The sequence below is a fragment of the Chionomys nivalis genome, chromosome 25, assembly GCF_950005125.1.
Source record: "Chionomys nivalis chromosome 25, mChiNiv1.1, whole genome shotgun sequence".
NCBI lineage: Eukaryota > Metazoa > Chordata > Mammalia > Rodentia > Cricetidae > Chionomys > Chionomys nivalis.
In genome coordinates, this window is record NC_080110.1 from 3,804,584 (window position 1) to 3,821,000 (window position 16,417).

A 16,417-nucleotide genomic window follows, 5' to 3' on the forward strand; every position below is an offset into this window, starting at 1 on the left:
AAAGAGAAAGATCTAGGAACAGGAAGGCTTCCCTTTCAAACCTTTAGAATTGTAGGATCACAGATCTTGGATGGAGTGGAGGAGCAGAAAGAAGGAAACATGATCACAGTGGAGTGTAATGTAGCATTTCATATATATTTTAAGATAATTGCTTGAAATTTTAGAATGGCTATTTTGTATGTTCATGGATTTAATCGCTATCTATTGAGAGTTCACAGACCGCAGCAGCACACTGGGCTCCCTGTTAGACTCAGAAGAGGATAAAGATGAATATTCTTTCCTTTAGCAACTTGTCTTTTTTTTTTTTTTTTTTTTTTAACAAAAGGAATACTTGTTGAAGTTACAATGTGTGCCATGAAGTTTTTCCAAAGAGACATTTGGAAGACAGGGAGATTGGTGTGAGCCTGTGCACAGGCTGGAGTTGCTCAGAAGACTTGGTGCTGACTTCTGGCCTTAAAGAGCAAAACTGTTTTAGGTGGAGCATTTTCTGAGTGCAGAAAAGGTTCTAGGCTAAGACAAGTGTATTGGTGTTTGGACATGCATATATATGTATATATTCAAACACACACACACACACCTATACACATATACATACACACATATGCACACATCTATATCAGGGATGGATTTTCTCAAAGTATTTCTCAAAATATATGACTAATTTTCTTAGGAAGTGTCCCTTACGGTTTCTGCTCCTTCACTCCATCTCTCATTTCCTTCCTTCTTCCCTCCCTCCCTTCTTCCCTATCCCCTCTCTGTAGATCTTGAGACAACTTTCTAGGGTCAGTCCGTTCCTTCTACCATGTGGGTCCTGGGATGGGTAGGTGAGTGCCTTTACCTCCTGTGTTAATTTGCGGGCCAGAAAATTGCCTTATCCCTGTCCCCTATCAAAGGCCTTGTTCTGAAAGAACAGCGTGCATCCGCGATACCCTAATTCCTTCTTTTCAGGATAATAAGTGCAAAATGCTGCGATTCATGTGTCTGAGAATTTCTGTCATTTTACAGAAATGTATTGCGTGTCGCCCCAAGTGCGAGGGTATGCGCCTGTAACCCCAGCACTCGGGAGGTTGACGTAGGAGGATGGAAAACTTGAAGCTGTATAGAGAGACCCTGCCTAAAATTAAAGTAAGAAGGGATGAAAAGAAGAGACTCATTTTAAGTCAACAAGTGCTCAAGCCAGATTTGGATCTTATTTTAATTTTGTAGCTTGCCGTTTATGCGCAAATGTTTCCGGAGCATGCGCAGTGATCAAGCAGACATTCCACCTCTCTCCCCTTGGAGCCTGGAGTGACTGTGAATGTCAGGATCATCAACAAACACTTTCAAATTGAGAGTCAGGATTAAACAAATTCAGGGAGCCATGAGAACACGCAGCAGATGGATCCAAATGGGCAAAGAATGCCAAGAGGACTAGGATGGTTGTAGGAGGAAGGGTCTGGGGAGAACATTCCAGATGTAAAGGTGTCCCTGACAGTCAGGCCACGATATTCATTGCCCATGGAACAGAAAGGGACTTGCTCTCTCCTGCTTTCTTCTGCCCCCCCCCCCCATGTTAGTACAGCCAGAGGGAGAAAGGAGACATCCGTTCTTATTCATTAATCTCTCTGGTCATCGTATGTTTCACCCCAGATCTTTCAAGAGGCAATAAACTTTTATTTTTAAATATGCAGTAGCCATCACCATATTCCTGCTACTAGAGAAAGAACTTTCTGTAACCAAGATTGACAAGCAGGGAAGTTTATCTTGTGGTCCTTCATGTGCCGCTAAGTGCATGAGACACCACGGAGCTCCACACAGTAGGTTCACTTTATTTAACCTTGAACTAAATGATACAAGTCTTGCCAATGGGGCTAGACCCTGAGTCTTTTCTTCCAATTCTATTAATACTCAAAACCTTACTGATAGGTTTTACATTGACCCATTAGTGTTTGCCAATGAGAATCTTCAAGATGCTGGAATGGGGTTTCTCTTTCCAGAGCAGAAAGTTATCCCTGTTAGAAGCAAATGCCATTTGGCCTAATGATTACATGTTCTTAAATTGGTATTTTGATTGGATTGCCTGGTTATTGAAATTCCCTGTGTCCCCAAGGTATATTCCTCAAATACTATCCCTCACCATAATGTCTACTGCTTCTTCAAAAGGAGCAAAAAAATAGATAAAGAGGTGATCATCACTCAAGCCCATTTGCCTGGTTGGCGTCAGCTGTCAGCCCGCTCCACTTGTTTAGACAACAGTAGGTTTGGACAGAACATATAAAGTTCCCTTTCTCAGCTGTGAAATATGATGGATGCACCATACTGATGACCTCTATACAAGGCCACATGTTAATATTCAGGACCTCCCTTTTGTTGGACCCGAACAATGGCTGTCATTAAGAAAGCTTGGCTTGCCAATATGCCCTCTGTTAGGGTGCTGGACCACTCCTGATTGGTCACCAGGAAGTGTCATGTGCCTTTGATGGAAATGACATGGAAGATGTATGGTCAAAGTGCTGTGTTCAGCACCACTGCTGTGCAGAGGAGAAAACCACCCTGACCCAAATAGCCCTGCACTCAGACAATGTCGCACCAACCAAAGACAACGCATTGGGAAGAAAAATGCTTGTAAACTCTGTGTTAGAAGATGTATTGGCCAGACGGCCATAGGGCAATCTTTGAACTATTGAAATCTTTAGAAATATTGTTTGGTTCTGAAACAATACTTACAAACCTAATTAATCAAGCATAGAGGGTTTATTTTCAGGCCTTGCTCGGCGCGTTGCTTTAATGCAAGAATAGGGTCAGTCGGGTTCTTTTGGCCATTTCACGGAGGCGTGCAAGAACTCAGCATGCAGACTCATGTTCATACAAGCGGAGGCTCTAAATTTCAAAATAATATCGACACAGATCTCGGGTGAGGCCGTCCACAAAGGCTGGGGTCGGAGGCAGCCCGAATTCCTTCTGCACTTGTTTCTGGCCCCGTGTGTGATGTTTCCCCTCCCATCTCCCCCCTCACTTTTATTCATCAGTATCATTTGTTCATGAAACCAAGTAAGAACCATCTGAGACAAATTCTGCAGATTTGGTACAAGACTTCAGGCTTTGCTTACAGAGTAAATGCATGAAGGAAGGCTTTCCACGACCATCAAATGCTGGGGTTTTCAATGTTTATAAATCTCCCTCCCCGTTTTCTAGTATAGTTTCGTGTTTTAAAAGACCGTTTGCTACAGTGCACACATTTGAGTGGGCCAAAGGAGAGCTGTGAAGATGACTTCACAGAGGGCTGAGCACCCTTCAAAGCGGTAACAGGCAGGAAGCACCAGCCTTTCATACGTCAAGCAGGTTGTGCCTGAAGTTAAGTCGGTCATTAAGATGAAGGAATCATTCTAGTGCTTCCTTGTGTGCAAAATCAGGCTTGACCAACCTGGAATTGTGTGGGTTCGACCCCTGAAGGCCAGCTCCTGGTTATTGATTTCGAGGCAAACTACCAACGCTTTGGATGACCTTCATGCTCCCCGCTGTGCTCTGCTGGGCTCTGTCACTATGCTCCAGCTGCTTAGAAGAGACAGAACAGGAGAGAGAGAGGGCTGGAAGCTCAGTCCATAATCAGACAAATGCAGACCACTCCAGGGAAAGATTTAGTGGGAAAGAAAGTGGTTGAGCCTTTTTTTCCTTGGGAAAACACAAAATAAAACCACAGTACAAGTACTATCTTATATTCCCCAAGAGGGCAGCAAACAAACAAGTGTTGATGATGAGCAGCCGCACACATGGACAAGGCGTGAAAGACTTTGAGCTCCCCTCACTCTGCTTCCCCAGGGAAGACCTGCGTCTTGAAATATGTGGGTTCGAATCTAGCTTTGTTCTACTAGACAGTGTTTCCCCACCATCCTAACGCTGCCTCCTTAATGCTCCAGGCTCCTCATGTTGTGGTGACTCTCAAACGTAAGATTACTTTTGTCGCTACTTCAAAACTGTCATTTTGCAACTGTTACGAATTATAGTGTAAATATTTGTGTTTTCCGATGGTCCTAGGTGATCCCTGTGAAAGAAAGGGTTGTGACCCGCAGGTTGAGAAGCCATGTGCTGGAGGGCACGCTCATGACAAGGCAGGAGAGGTGTGGGAAGCATCCGTAATCTAATCTTGTGATTAGGTCCCAGATCGGTCCCTGAGATGTGAAGGGTCTTCTTAGGTTTGTTCGTTTTCCCTTTCAGGGAAGACAGGGAGCACGCATAGGAAGCAGAACGGGAAAGTTCCCTTCCTTCAGCTGGAATAAAGCGTTGCCATGCTTTTGTTGAAGGGAATACTCTACCTCTACTTTGCTTAGCTCGTTCATCCATCTCCCTGTTATGACCTCGGAAAGATCTTTCTCACAAACTCACCTTGAGAATGTGGTAGAGTTTTTTCCCCACCTGAAACAGGTCTTTAGGCCTACACTCTCACGTTCATTCACACCAGCTGCCCGTGACTGGTCGAGTTCACTATTGCAACGTTCCCACCAGTTCACGACTCCAGCGGTAACTTAACTAAGCAAGCAAATCCTAGGTTGGCCTGTTGGATTTAGCTGTCCCTCCAGAGTTTGGGGGTGGAAGTTTCTCTTGAAAACTTAGTTCTATGCTGGGTTCAAAGAAAGTCATAGCCACTACGTGGATCAACAAGTTAGTTTCCAAGCTGTTTACATGATGGGTTGAAACTACAAGTCCGTATCCTTCACTCTCCCCAGCAGTTTTGCTATTATAACTCCCATCTTTCAGATGACAGTTTGCGAAGTTCTTCGGAAGTACCCCAGACTACCACACCCGTCTGGGTTCCCACGTCCTTTGACCCGCGTGGCTGGCAGCAGTCTCCACCTGTCTGCCACTCATGACTCATCCACTCACGTTCCAGTCTCTTGTGAATCACATACCATGCACCCTCTAGACGCCTCTCCAGCCCCTTCCGACTTACTTTATGTCAGCCATTGGGATTGCTTTCCATGGTTAGGATGGCATTGTCTTTACTCCTCAAGTGAACAAACCCTTTTCAGACTTCAGGTCTTCTGAGATGAATTGTCACTGCCCTGTGTCACTCCCCAGGGATCAATGTCTCAACCTTTTGGCTTTTCCTCCATGCTTTTCACTATTCATAACTGTTTGGCACATAGTAGGTTTTCAACCAACATTTTTGAATGAAGGAGGGCATAAGACAAGTCTCTGGATGGTTTGACTGTGTATTTTCCCAGGAGATGTAGAGAAAAAGAGAGAAAGAAGTGTGTGTGTGTGTGTGTGTGTGTGTGTGCTGTTCATTTGCATGTATGTGTGTGTGCATATACACCTGCATGTGCATGCATGTGAAGGTGATAGCTTGACATCAGAGGTCTTCCTCTATGCTTTACACCATTTTTTTTGAGCAGGGTCTTTACTGAACCTGGATACCACCATATTGGGCATGCTGGTGTGTCAGCAAGCCCCAGGGATCCTCCCATCTCTGTCTCCTCAGTGCTGTGATTACAAGGGACAACTGCTATACCTGACTTTTGGGAGATTGGAGCTCAGTCCCTCATACTTATGTGGCAGTCACTTAATGGACTGAGTCCACTCCACAGCCTTTAAGAAAGGACAGAAGTTTTAACCAAGCACAGAAAGAACAGCTAAAGGATGTGCTCCCCACTGCCTCACATTGGTGCTCCCCACTGCCTCGTATTGCTCTAGGTCTTATTTTATCTGTACCCAAGATAGGTAACATAATTCCCAGTGCACGGATTGGGAAAACTTAAGTCAGGCTTAGGAAGGGCTAAAACGTAGATTTGACTCAAACAACTAGACTCAGAGCTTGTGAGTGTCTGACATCTATTCTCCATCACCATTGAGGGCTTGATGCACACTGACTCTTCCCCTGTACTCAAAGTCATTAGCTCAAATGCGAATCTTAGCCCGTGACTGGGAGGCAACAGACTTCATTACAGTCTAGGAATACCTTCAAAAGGTATAATACAGGGGAGTGGATTTATGGCCTTAATAAAATGGAGAGTGTATTTATGATCAATGTTTGATTTCTAGATGCGAGGGAATGAGAGCAGTTAGGTTTAGTCCTTAGTCACACCTAAATGATATCATAAGTTTAGGGGAGTTAATTGCCTCTGTATTTTAGGTCGGTGTTTCTGCCAGTCTTTCATAGCATGAACATGACAGAGTTAGGAATGTGGTAAGTGAAGAGAGAAAGCCTGGGACGCAAAGACACACTGAAGCTGAGAGGAGTTAACACATTTGTCTTTGTATTGAATTGAAACGGAATCTATAACCATAGTCCAAATAGCGAGTTGCAGACTCTCTAGGCCTGTTCCCACCCCACCTCCCAAAATATCTATCATGATTTATCAAAATGACATTGCAGTGCAAAGAGAAGAAGAAGTTGGTTTTGTAAAATGCTCTCAGTAAGTCACCAATACCACCACCACCACCACCAAAACACAGCTATAACTGATGAGCTCTGCATCCCTACACCAGGAGCCTGAGAGCATGCTTTGAATGAGGGATCTCATGTGAAGAGGGCATCGATGCAGAGCCTAGCTCTCATTGCCAGTTTTAGCCCACATTTTGAAACTGAGAATTTCTACTTCCCTGTATTAGATACACTTCTGACTGCATTTTTTTATGGTTAAGACTTGGTTGGTAGGGCATGGTCTAGCCTGTGGTCAGTGCCCAGTATGTGTTAGCTGCTCTCATCATAGACATTTCATCAAGCCCAGGATACCGCGGTTATGTGTATCCTTGAGCAAGTACCACCAGCATGGATTGTGAGGTACCAAAGCAAAAGTTACTCCAAATTCAAAGACTGGGTTCCTGCTTTGAGCTCAGCTAGTGATACCATCAAGATGATTATTTTTTTTCTCAGTCTCAGTTTCTTAGTAAAATTAGTAAGCCAGAGAGGCTTAGTGAGGCTCAAGTGGGATTATTGATACAAAACCAAGCAATATGTAAAGGAACAGTCAAGTTATACGGAGTGTATATGCTGGATCTGAGAGGTGTCTGGATGTAGAAGATGCCTGAAGAGAAAGAGGTACTGACTTTTCAGCTCATGTTCATGATTATTTTGCAGAATAAAACTGACAATGCCTTGGAAACCCATAGAATTTCCACAGATCAAGGACTCTCCACACTGATGACATGCTTTAAACCACAATGGGGCCTCACAGCACAGATACTTGGGTCCCTCTCCCTGGCTTGGCCAGTGGTAGGACATGATCCATATTAAAAAGCCATGTCTAATATGTTGTTGTCTGATATATATTATCTAATGTACAGTTATGGTTGGGAAACATTGAATTAGATTTAGGTGTAATCTACCAAGAAGTGTTGGACTTCAACCCCCAGTCTGTGGAATATAACTTAAATTTTGTCATTATCTAGGAAGGAAAATTAAGGGGAAAAACCACTATAGATTGCAAAAGAACTTTGAACACTTTCTCTATTTGAGACCAAGGCAACTGGTTGTTCTATTAATCCAGGTCACCTGCCAGTGGTATCATAGGAGATACCAGAAACAGATTCAAGAATCTGTGAAATTAGCAGAATCTGGTTTGATAGGCTCAAGTTCATTTTACCATAAATCAACTGATAAATTTTGTCTTAAAGTTATTGCTTTTATTGGGTAGTATCTAACCTGTGGCAAATGCTTAAAAATATTGGTTAAATAATGAAATAAATAAGCACAGTGACCACCCATCTTAATGCTTAATACATAATACATGGTGGTTTTATTGTTTCTTGTACACATTAGAATATCTATTATGAAGGGGTGGACTATTTGATGCAAAGGTGTGAAAATTTAACCTCTCAAAGTATTTTCACAGAGTTGGATGTTGAAAGTGGTTAGTCTCAGATAACATTTAAATTCTCTTGATCCCTAACTTCTTGGATGGAAAGGGAAACTGGATGTATTTGAAGTGCTTCAGACCTTATATCCTATTCACAATATTTGAACAAACAAACAAGAATGCATTGAATACCATGGTTATAGTGTATTCATTTTCCCTTTGGACCAAGAAACCCAAAACTACAAGTTTGAAAGATCCTAAATGTTTCTCTGCATTTTGGAAAGCTTGATAATTTTTGTCTACCACATCAAGTTGTGGGTTTAAGATGCAATAATATGTCAACTAAAATGAAAATGAGACATTCAAATTAATGTGAGGGAGGTAGACCAGATATCTAGATCTAAGATTTGCATGTGAACAGAGATTACAAATGCATTCCCCATTCCCATTGATTCAGAATGAATCTTTATAAAATTATGTTCTGTGGTAAAGATGTGACAGAAGGAAGTAAACAGTTGTGGCACTCATAGGTCTGGTTATGTGCCAAAGATGGAAAGTGGTGGTTTGTGCTTATTCAGAGAGCAGTTTGTGTCATATGTATTATACCTTAGATAATTAGAAGACTAAAAAGATATCACCATTTATTTTTTGTTTGTTTTTTCAAGACAGGGTTTCTCTGTGTAACCACCCTAGTTGTCCTGGAACTAGCTCTTATAGACCAGGCTGGCCTCAAACTCACAGCAACCCATCTGCCTCTGCCTCCCGAGTGCTGGGATTAAAGGCATGAACCACCACCGCCTGGCCAAGATACCATCATTTAAAAATCAGAAAGTTTTACATTCTTAAAAATATTGTTCTCTCTAAAATGGCTGTTGTTTTTTTTCTGGATTCTCCACTTCATCTTGGCAATAACAGGGTTGAAATGTGTCTGATCGCTTCAAATGGGACAGATACTCTCAGGATAACCCACTTTACTGGGATAGCAGAGAGTATTTTTTATGATTGACCCTCAGTGTACAAGGTTGTGGCTTTGGCAGAATGTGGTAGTTAGCATGGACAGTATCCTCTTGGCCACATGTGACCCGATATACACAGTATATTTCCTGATGCTTTAGCCCAATTCTACATAATAGAACTCAAGCCATCATCCAATCCAGTTTTTCCCCTTCCCATTCCATGACTACCATATTTGGGGTCTTTCTCTTATCTGTCTTCAAAAGATGAACACAATGTTTTAGATGAAATAGTTTTATTAGTAAATACTCTAGGATAATATATGCAAAAAATAGGCTGTAATGAATATAATAATTTTATGGCTATTGTAGCAAATTACCACAAACTGGGCAGAACCAAGAGACTTTGTTTTCTTAGTTTGGAGAGCAAGAATCAAAGCTTTGCTGAAGGTTCTGAGAGATAATTTATCCAATTTTTGGTAGCTTTTGGTAGCAATTCTTGCCATTCCTTAGCTATTAGAAACACCTCTTTAATTGTGTTTCTCCCATCCCGTGGTATTCTTGTTTCTCTTCTTTTAAGGACACTAGCCATATTGAATTAAGGACGACCTCAGTGACCTCTTTTTGACTCTCATGTGTAAAGAGTCTATTTCCAAATAAGGGCAGATTCACAGCTACTGAAGCTCAGGGCTTGGATATAATTTCTAGAGGATGTAATTCATTTGGTCATACTGTCACAGACTCAATATCTTTTTGTAAGTTCCTCCTTAGCTCTCAAAATTAGCCTGCATAGCACTCAACCCGAGGAGATTCCGAAGCCCTGGAAATTTCTCTTTCTCTACACTCCTTTCCCCATTGAAGATCTCCTTTTATGTCACTGCTATCTGAAAAGACGTGTCATTAAGTACATCTGCACTATGAATGCTAAACTGTTTTTAACTCTTTAAATTTTATTTTTGTTTAATTAAAGATTCATAGAAATTCCAGTATATGAACTATGGATTTTAGTTTATTTTCTTCAAACTTTGTTGTTTTCATTGTATGCTTTTCCATCTTTATATTTAAGAATGATTCTTTCATAAAAGCTTTGACTTTACTATGTAATAATGTCAATATTTAATATTTATTTTCTACACACCAACTATGTTCTACATTATACACACTGTCTAGTTTGTGCTTTGTCATTTCTCAAGAGGCAGTTGTAATTCTCCATATTTTATGAATGAGAGTCTGAGAATGTGTAAATTAAAGAGAAATTTCCCAGGCCTCCGAGCTGTAAATTGCCAAAAACTTGAACTGCTTTCACTGATTTCTCCTACTATTCTGAGATGAGAATAACATATCTTAGGTCAAAATTTATGTTTTTATTTATGTAACACACATAATTGTAAAAAGACTGAATTTGGTAATTAGATAAAATAAACTTTGTCCATTCTCTTGCCCCTTCCAAGAGTTCTTATCCCTAAAAGGATCTCAATTGGTTTTCAAACTATAATCCTAAAATTGTGTCCATGTGCACACACGCATACACACTCCCCTATATTGTCTGTCCACAGAGACTATTCTTCTCTTCCTGTTTTTTATCTCTATAACTCCCCATTACTTGGCACTGCCCTGGCTGTGTCCATGGCTGTCTTTGATATTGAAGGCTTACTCACATTTACCTTCTCCCTGGTCTGGGACTAGCCAAGCTTAGGATGACTGGCTATTGAGCCCTGGAGAGCTACCTATCTCCGATTCCACAACATTAGAATTATAAATGTGCCCGTGTGTGTGTTGTGTGTGTGTCTGTCTGTCTGTCTATAAAATGGGTTCTGAGATATCCAGCTCAGATCTCATGTTTGCAAGGCAAACTATTTCCTGACTGAGCCACCTCCAAGCCCTCCAAGGCACCTTTAAGCAATGTGTTTTTCACCTTGCTAATGCATCTAAAGAAGTGTCTTTCCCACCGGACTTGTGCTTTGGGATTGAGAGTCTGGGCTGAAGTTCTAACTCTGTTCATTAGTATTTATGTAAGCCTGGACCAGCTACCTGTTCTAATGTATGTTGGCCTCTTGGAGTATTGTAAGAATTGGTCACAAAATGGGTGACTTAGAAAAACATAAGTTTATTCATTCCGTTCTGGAGGCCAGAAGTTTCAAATCAAGGGGAACTCCTGGGCATGCTTCCCCTGAAAGCCCTAGAGAAGCGTTATCTGCTTCTTCGTTCTAGTAGCTCCTTGTGTACTTAGGCTCCTAATCCCTGTCTCCATCACCTTTGCCTGTGTCTCCATGAGATCGCAAGCACAGGTGTACAGAGCTTCAACACAGCATTTTATTTTTGGTGGGAGGCACTCATAAACTGCAATCTAGTGTTCTTACTATAAAATGGAGGTACGAATGGTTTCATCTAGTTGTGGCTCTTGCAAGGATTCAGCAGCGACTGTGTTCAGGACATCATACAATATCTGCCACATACATCAGTATTCTCAGCCTCCACATCTGTCTCCACGCTCCACACTCTACCCACTCTTTTCCCTCTCATGTAGAGACCCTAGTTCCTGTCACAGTCATGCATGTTTGCTCAGGTTTGAAACAGAAAACACACACAAAGCCATCTAGAACTTGATCCCTGCCTCCTTCCATTAATCTAGACAATGGTTTTGAAGAGATTCTTTCCAACTAACGTCTTTCCCTTTTACAGGATTTATAGAAGGGACTCCTAGTCCAATGACAGATAACGGACTACTTTACACTCCACAGTACATAATCCCCAACTCTCCTGCGAGCACAGTTTCTTTCGAAGAAGTTTATGGAGAATCCTGTCCTTCGCTGTCACCATCCAGTGTAACGGACGAAGATGATTTGTTCTCTACTGTCAAAGACAGAAGGCAGAAGCGACCTAGAGGATCGCCTAAGCAGGCCTGGACCAGCCCATTTCTGGAAAAGCCAGCTGCAGATAAGCCTCTTAAACGATCACACTCAGTGAATACCATTTTCCTGGAAGCTGCAGGTAGACACATACCACTTAGGAACCATCCCTTGGGCAAATCCAGGGGAGATTCTGGTAGGTATCACGTTGTGGTTTCTAACTTCTTTTGTCTTAATTTGTCATTTTCTGGTTTTAACTTCAATTTAACAAAACCACTGGTTATTGAATCAATGGTGAGCCATATTCTAGAAGCATGATAAGAGCTTTATAAGTGAGACGTTAGGCTTTTGGTTGACTCTACATTTGAGGGGACAGGTGTGTGTTGATGGCAAGTTATTGATCATTAGGTGTTGCACCAAACAGTAGCGGCGACATCATATATGTTAAGCTGTTATCCTAAGCTAGACTCCATACTGAGCATTTTATGGCTTTTTACAAAACCAACATGTAACATTTAGACAGCTAGCCTCCCTACTTTACAAATAAAGTAGCTGTGAATGAATAGGATAGGGTAATATGTATGATAATTAAATGTTTCAACTTCAGCTATCCTAGTAGGAAAGATTAAAAGTAAGGGCACAGAGGATGGGGAAATAGTTCAGTGGCTAAGGTATTTGAAAGACCTGAGTTTGAACCTTTAGAATCCATGTAAACTGGGCATATGAGCACATGCCTATAACCCCAGTGTTTCAAGAATGAGGAGGAAAGGTAGGGGGAACATGAGAACCCTTGGAAGTTCATCAATGTAGGCAGTGGTGAGTGGCAACAAACACACAGAGAGACTGTCTCAAGCCAGTGAAGTTGTTTGCTGACCTTCACACACATGATGTTGGACGCACATGTCTGTGTCCACCCATGCAGGTGTGTACAGCACAGTGTGGTAGGCACACATGCCAAGCATATTCTAAATGAAGTATAAGAAAAGGGTTTTGGAACAGAAGACCTTGGCTCAGGTCTCGGCTCTCTCCCACATCAATTTTGTAGCCATGATACAGTTCCGTGGGTGTTTTTTGAGTGTGGTCTTTTCCACCATAAATCAAGGATAATTAGTGCTATGAAGTGTACTTGTAATTAGAAGGCTCATTTCAAAAATTCCCTAAACACGGTAGAGACTCTAGGACGTAGGTATCTGGGAAATGTTACGAAGAAGGATTGGGTTGGTGTTATGGAGCCTTCTTGTAATGGAGTTGTTGTTGGTTTTTTTTCAGTGTGGAGAGTTTTCCTTCCAAATACCAACACAGGTTCTGTTGATCTATAGACACCAAGTCAGAGAATCTTTATTTCTAGGGTGCTGGACCTAATGATGGCATGCAGATTACATGAGTCAGTTAACACCTTTGAAAAACTTTATGTGCATGTGTTTTTTTGTGTGTGTGTGTATGTGTGTGTATGTGTGTGTGTCCATGTATATGTGTGTGGCGGTCAGAGGACAACCTCCTATCTCAGTCTTAGGAGTCTGCCTCCTTTTGAGACAGGGTTCATTGGACTGCATCTTCCTAATTAGGTTCGACTGGCTGGCCAGAGGATCCCAGGGACCCTCCCATCTCTACCTACTCAACTCTGGGACTGCAAACATCTGTTCCCACAGCAGGCATTTCCATATGTGCCCTGGAGATCTACCTTGGGTCTTCATTCTTGTGAGGCAAGCGGTCCATCCACTGAGCCATCTCTCTAGGTTTGATTCTTTCTCTGTGTAAGGCAATGTGCCAACGTGAGCTTATGCCTTCAGCTCTCATCCATTTGATCTTTCCACAGAGATAGAAAAAGTTGCTTTCTCATCATTTAGAAGCAGAATTGGAGGCCTGTTGGGGTTCTGTTACTGTAGGGTTGAAGTCAGAATTCAAACCTCCAACCCTGACTCCAGGCCAGAACATCCTTGGCTGATGAGTTAACAGGGCAATCATGGTTCTTCAGCCTGAAGCACTTTCTGAGTTCTCGATTCTAAACACTTTGTTGTCATCTTCCCTCAGACATTTAACCAGTTTGTTTCTCCATATTCAAGTTTTTAGTTAAGTATGACACACTTGGTCTTCCCTAATCTCCTTTCTTGCTTTATTTGTCTCTTAGGATTATCATTAAGACTTCTAAGCTTACTTATTTCTTATTCATGAGTCGGCTCCCTTCTCCTTTCCTCCTCCTGCCCACAAACAGACCATAGGCTGTGTCAGGGCGGAGATGATGCTCACCTTATTCTCTTCTGTGTCCCTAATGTCTCGAATGCTATTGGGCACCTACCAGCTTCTCACAGGTGAGCCAATGCAGAAACGAATGAACACATTGATTTCATCGGCAATTATGTGACATAGACAGCAAAAGCTCCATGTTCCCAGTGAGAGCAAAGATGCTTAGGACAGCTGGTGTTTCAGGGTTGGACCCTGATGGCCCAGATTTTGCCAGGCCACACTGTCTCCTTGTTGCTGGTCAAATGTACCATAGTGATTGCTGCGGTACTCCAAAGGAAAGAATGCCCGTCTTTCAGCGTAAGAGATAGGATAGCATGCTCTGCCTAGGTCATGTGTGATTGTGCTAAATTCTAGGATTTCAGCAGATTCTTCATGCCCTGAATATGGACCATAATTAAGTGACTCATATGCAAAGGCTGGAAGTCCATATTGATAGGCATTATGAGAATGTTGTCAAGCACCGAGTTTGGAAGCTTACATTCACTTTGGCAGTGTTCCGTTTTTGTGTCCAGAGAATAACTCCTTCTTTGGATCAGCCAGGTTCCCTGAACTGTTCTTGTTTGGTTTGTCTGCTTGACAGGTATATTGAGTGCACAGCGGAAGATACTCAGTACCTATCAGGCACAGAACAATGTGGTGGGAATTCAGTTTAACTCCTTAGAAACACATTGGCTGTTTGACGCCCAGTGTTAGGATGATGCTGTGCTTGGGAAAGAATTCTGGGGCTGTTTGAAAGGTTTTGGGGATTTCTCTGTTACTAAGAAGTCCATTAGAGAGTTGCAGGAAATGATTTCAAGTGTGTGAATTATCTTAATTTATTACTGACAGAACAGACTTCTAATGTGTGTGAGTCAATGTGCAGAATTTCTCAAATAAAAATGAAAGTCTGTATGCATAAAATGTAGATAGAATTTCCAACAGTGGGGAAAGAATAGAAATTAAACTGGATATTAATATCAGCAGGAGAGTGAATGTTGGGTAGGCTCATCTTCGGGGGTTATCTACTTTTTGCATTTCAGCTGGTTTTATAAGTTCTAAGGAAATCCATGGCGTAGCTAACGTTTGGATTGGCTTTCAGATCATCAGCGGTCAGCCTGAGCCGGCCATTGACCCTTTCTAGCATATCCAACACAACTCAATAACTTTCTCTTTACAAACTTCCCGGAAGTAGAAGCTGGTGCCCGGCTTTAGTCACAAAGCTCCTCCCTTTCCCTCCGAAGGTTTGGACAGGCTCCTTTGAAACTGTTCTTGTTCTTGTACTCGGGAGCCTCTTCCCAGGGCCAGCAAAGGAATAACCAGCATTTGGATTATGTGACCGGGTAGTCAGGGGTTTTCTTTTCTCTCTCCATCCCAGCTGCTGGCCTGTGGTCCTTGTCCAGGCTGGAGCTGGACTACCACTCTGCTTTGCCCTCCAGGTCCTGTGTTGAGACCTTTCACTGCCATCGGCCTCTGCAGAAGTGTCAACCAGAGCTGCTCTTCCCAGCAGATCAGCTGCAGGACTGCCTTGGAATCTGGGCAGCAGGATAAAATGTCATCCTCGGGCTCCTGGACAAACACAGATTCCCTAAGCATATGTGGAAGTGCATTAGGAAGACGCTTGGCTGCCATAACACCAGGGATGACCCCCAAGCATCCTCATCACCCTACAGAACGTAGGTCAAAGGCAGCTAGCGCCTTCCGTGGCCATGCGGTCAAGGAGCCCCTGCCTCTGCTCGTGGGATCTTCTACCCATTTGTTTCCCAAGAAGTTAATGAAGGTTTGCTCCTCAGCAGCCCCACGCCCACCCCGGCGCTTCCATACGACTTGTTCACAGACTCTTTCCAGGCCGATGGTGACTGCTCACTTACACTGACCGCTGAGAAGGAATTGTTCTGCGAGCACTGCCCATCTTCCAATCAATGCCTGCCCAGAACAACAGAAAGGGCCTCAGATGGATTGGTTTCCACAGAACCATTGTTAGGCTTTGTGAAGCATTTTTGAACCTAATAAATAATGTCAAAAGTCTCTGTCGCGGCCAAAAATGTTCTTTTTGAAGCATTTGTAATGGTATTTTTGTTCTGCAGTGTCTCCCACTGTTACAAAGAATCCACGCCACACAATGAGGATCGGGTGCACCGCGTGCCACTTGGCAGCGCGGCCTGCTGGGATCGTAGGTTGGGCCTTTGTTTTGCTGTTACAGGTAAAAGGTTTCATTTGCCAGCTTTGACTTAGGGCTAAGGATAGTTTCTAAGGGCCTTCAGGATGTCTATGTAGACATTTGGAAAACATAATTGAATACCTGTAATTTAATAGTTAAAACATGAAATTTGATTACACCAGAAATGCCCAGGGAAATTCTTCAGGCTATGTGAAAAGGGTTTTGTGTCAGAAACCTGAAGCCATATCCTAGCTGGAGGCTTTGAAACCCTTGGAAGTAAGCTTAATTTTTTTTTTAAAGGAGACGATTCCAAAGTTTTTCATTTGGTATAGAAAAGTCTGGCAACTCAGGGAATGGGCTATCAAACTGGTCATTCTAAATAACACATTAAAAATGCTTTGGGGGCAACTTACCAGACTTACATGCCTATGTTCAACACTATATAGTGTTTGATAGCCT

The 16,417-nt window shown here is 42.5% G+C and overlaps 1 protein-coding gene across 1 annotated transcript in view; it reads left to right on the forward strand.

The window, feature by feature from the left end:
- Positions 1–15,673, forward strand: part of C25H12orf42 (chromosome 25 C12orf42 homolog) — a 76,803-nt gene extending 61,130 nt beyond the window's left edge. Inside the window, exons 6-7 of the mRNA XM_057757407.1 lie at positions 11,411–11,773; positions 15,237–15,673. Of these exons, the coding sequence (XP_057613390.1) occupies positions 11,411–11,773; positions 15,237–15,673 (800 nt within the window). The remainder of the gene's footprint in view (positions 1–11,410; positions 11,774–15,236) is intronic.
- The last annotated feature ends 744 nt before the right edge of the window (positions 15,674–16,417 follow it).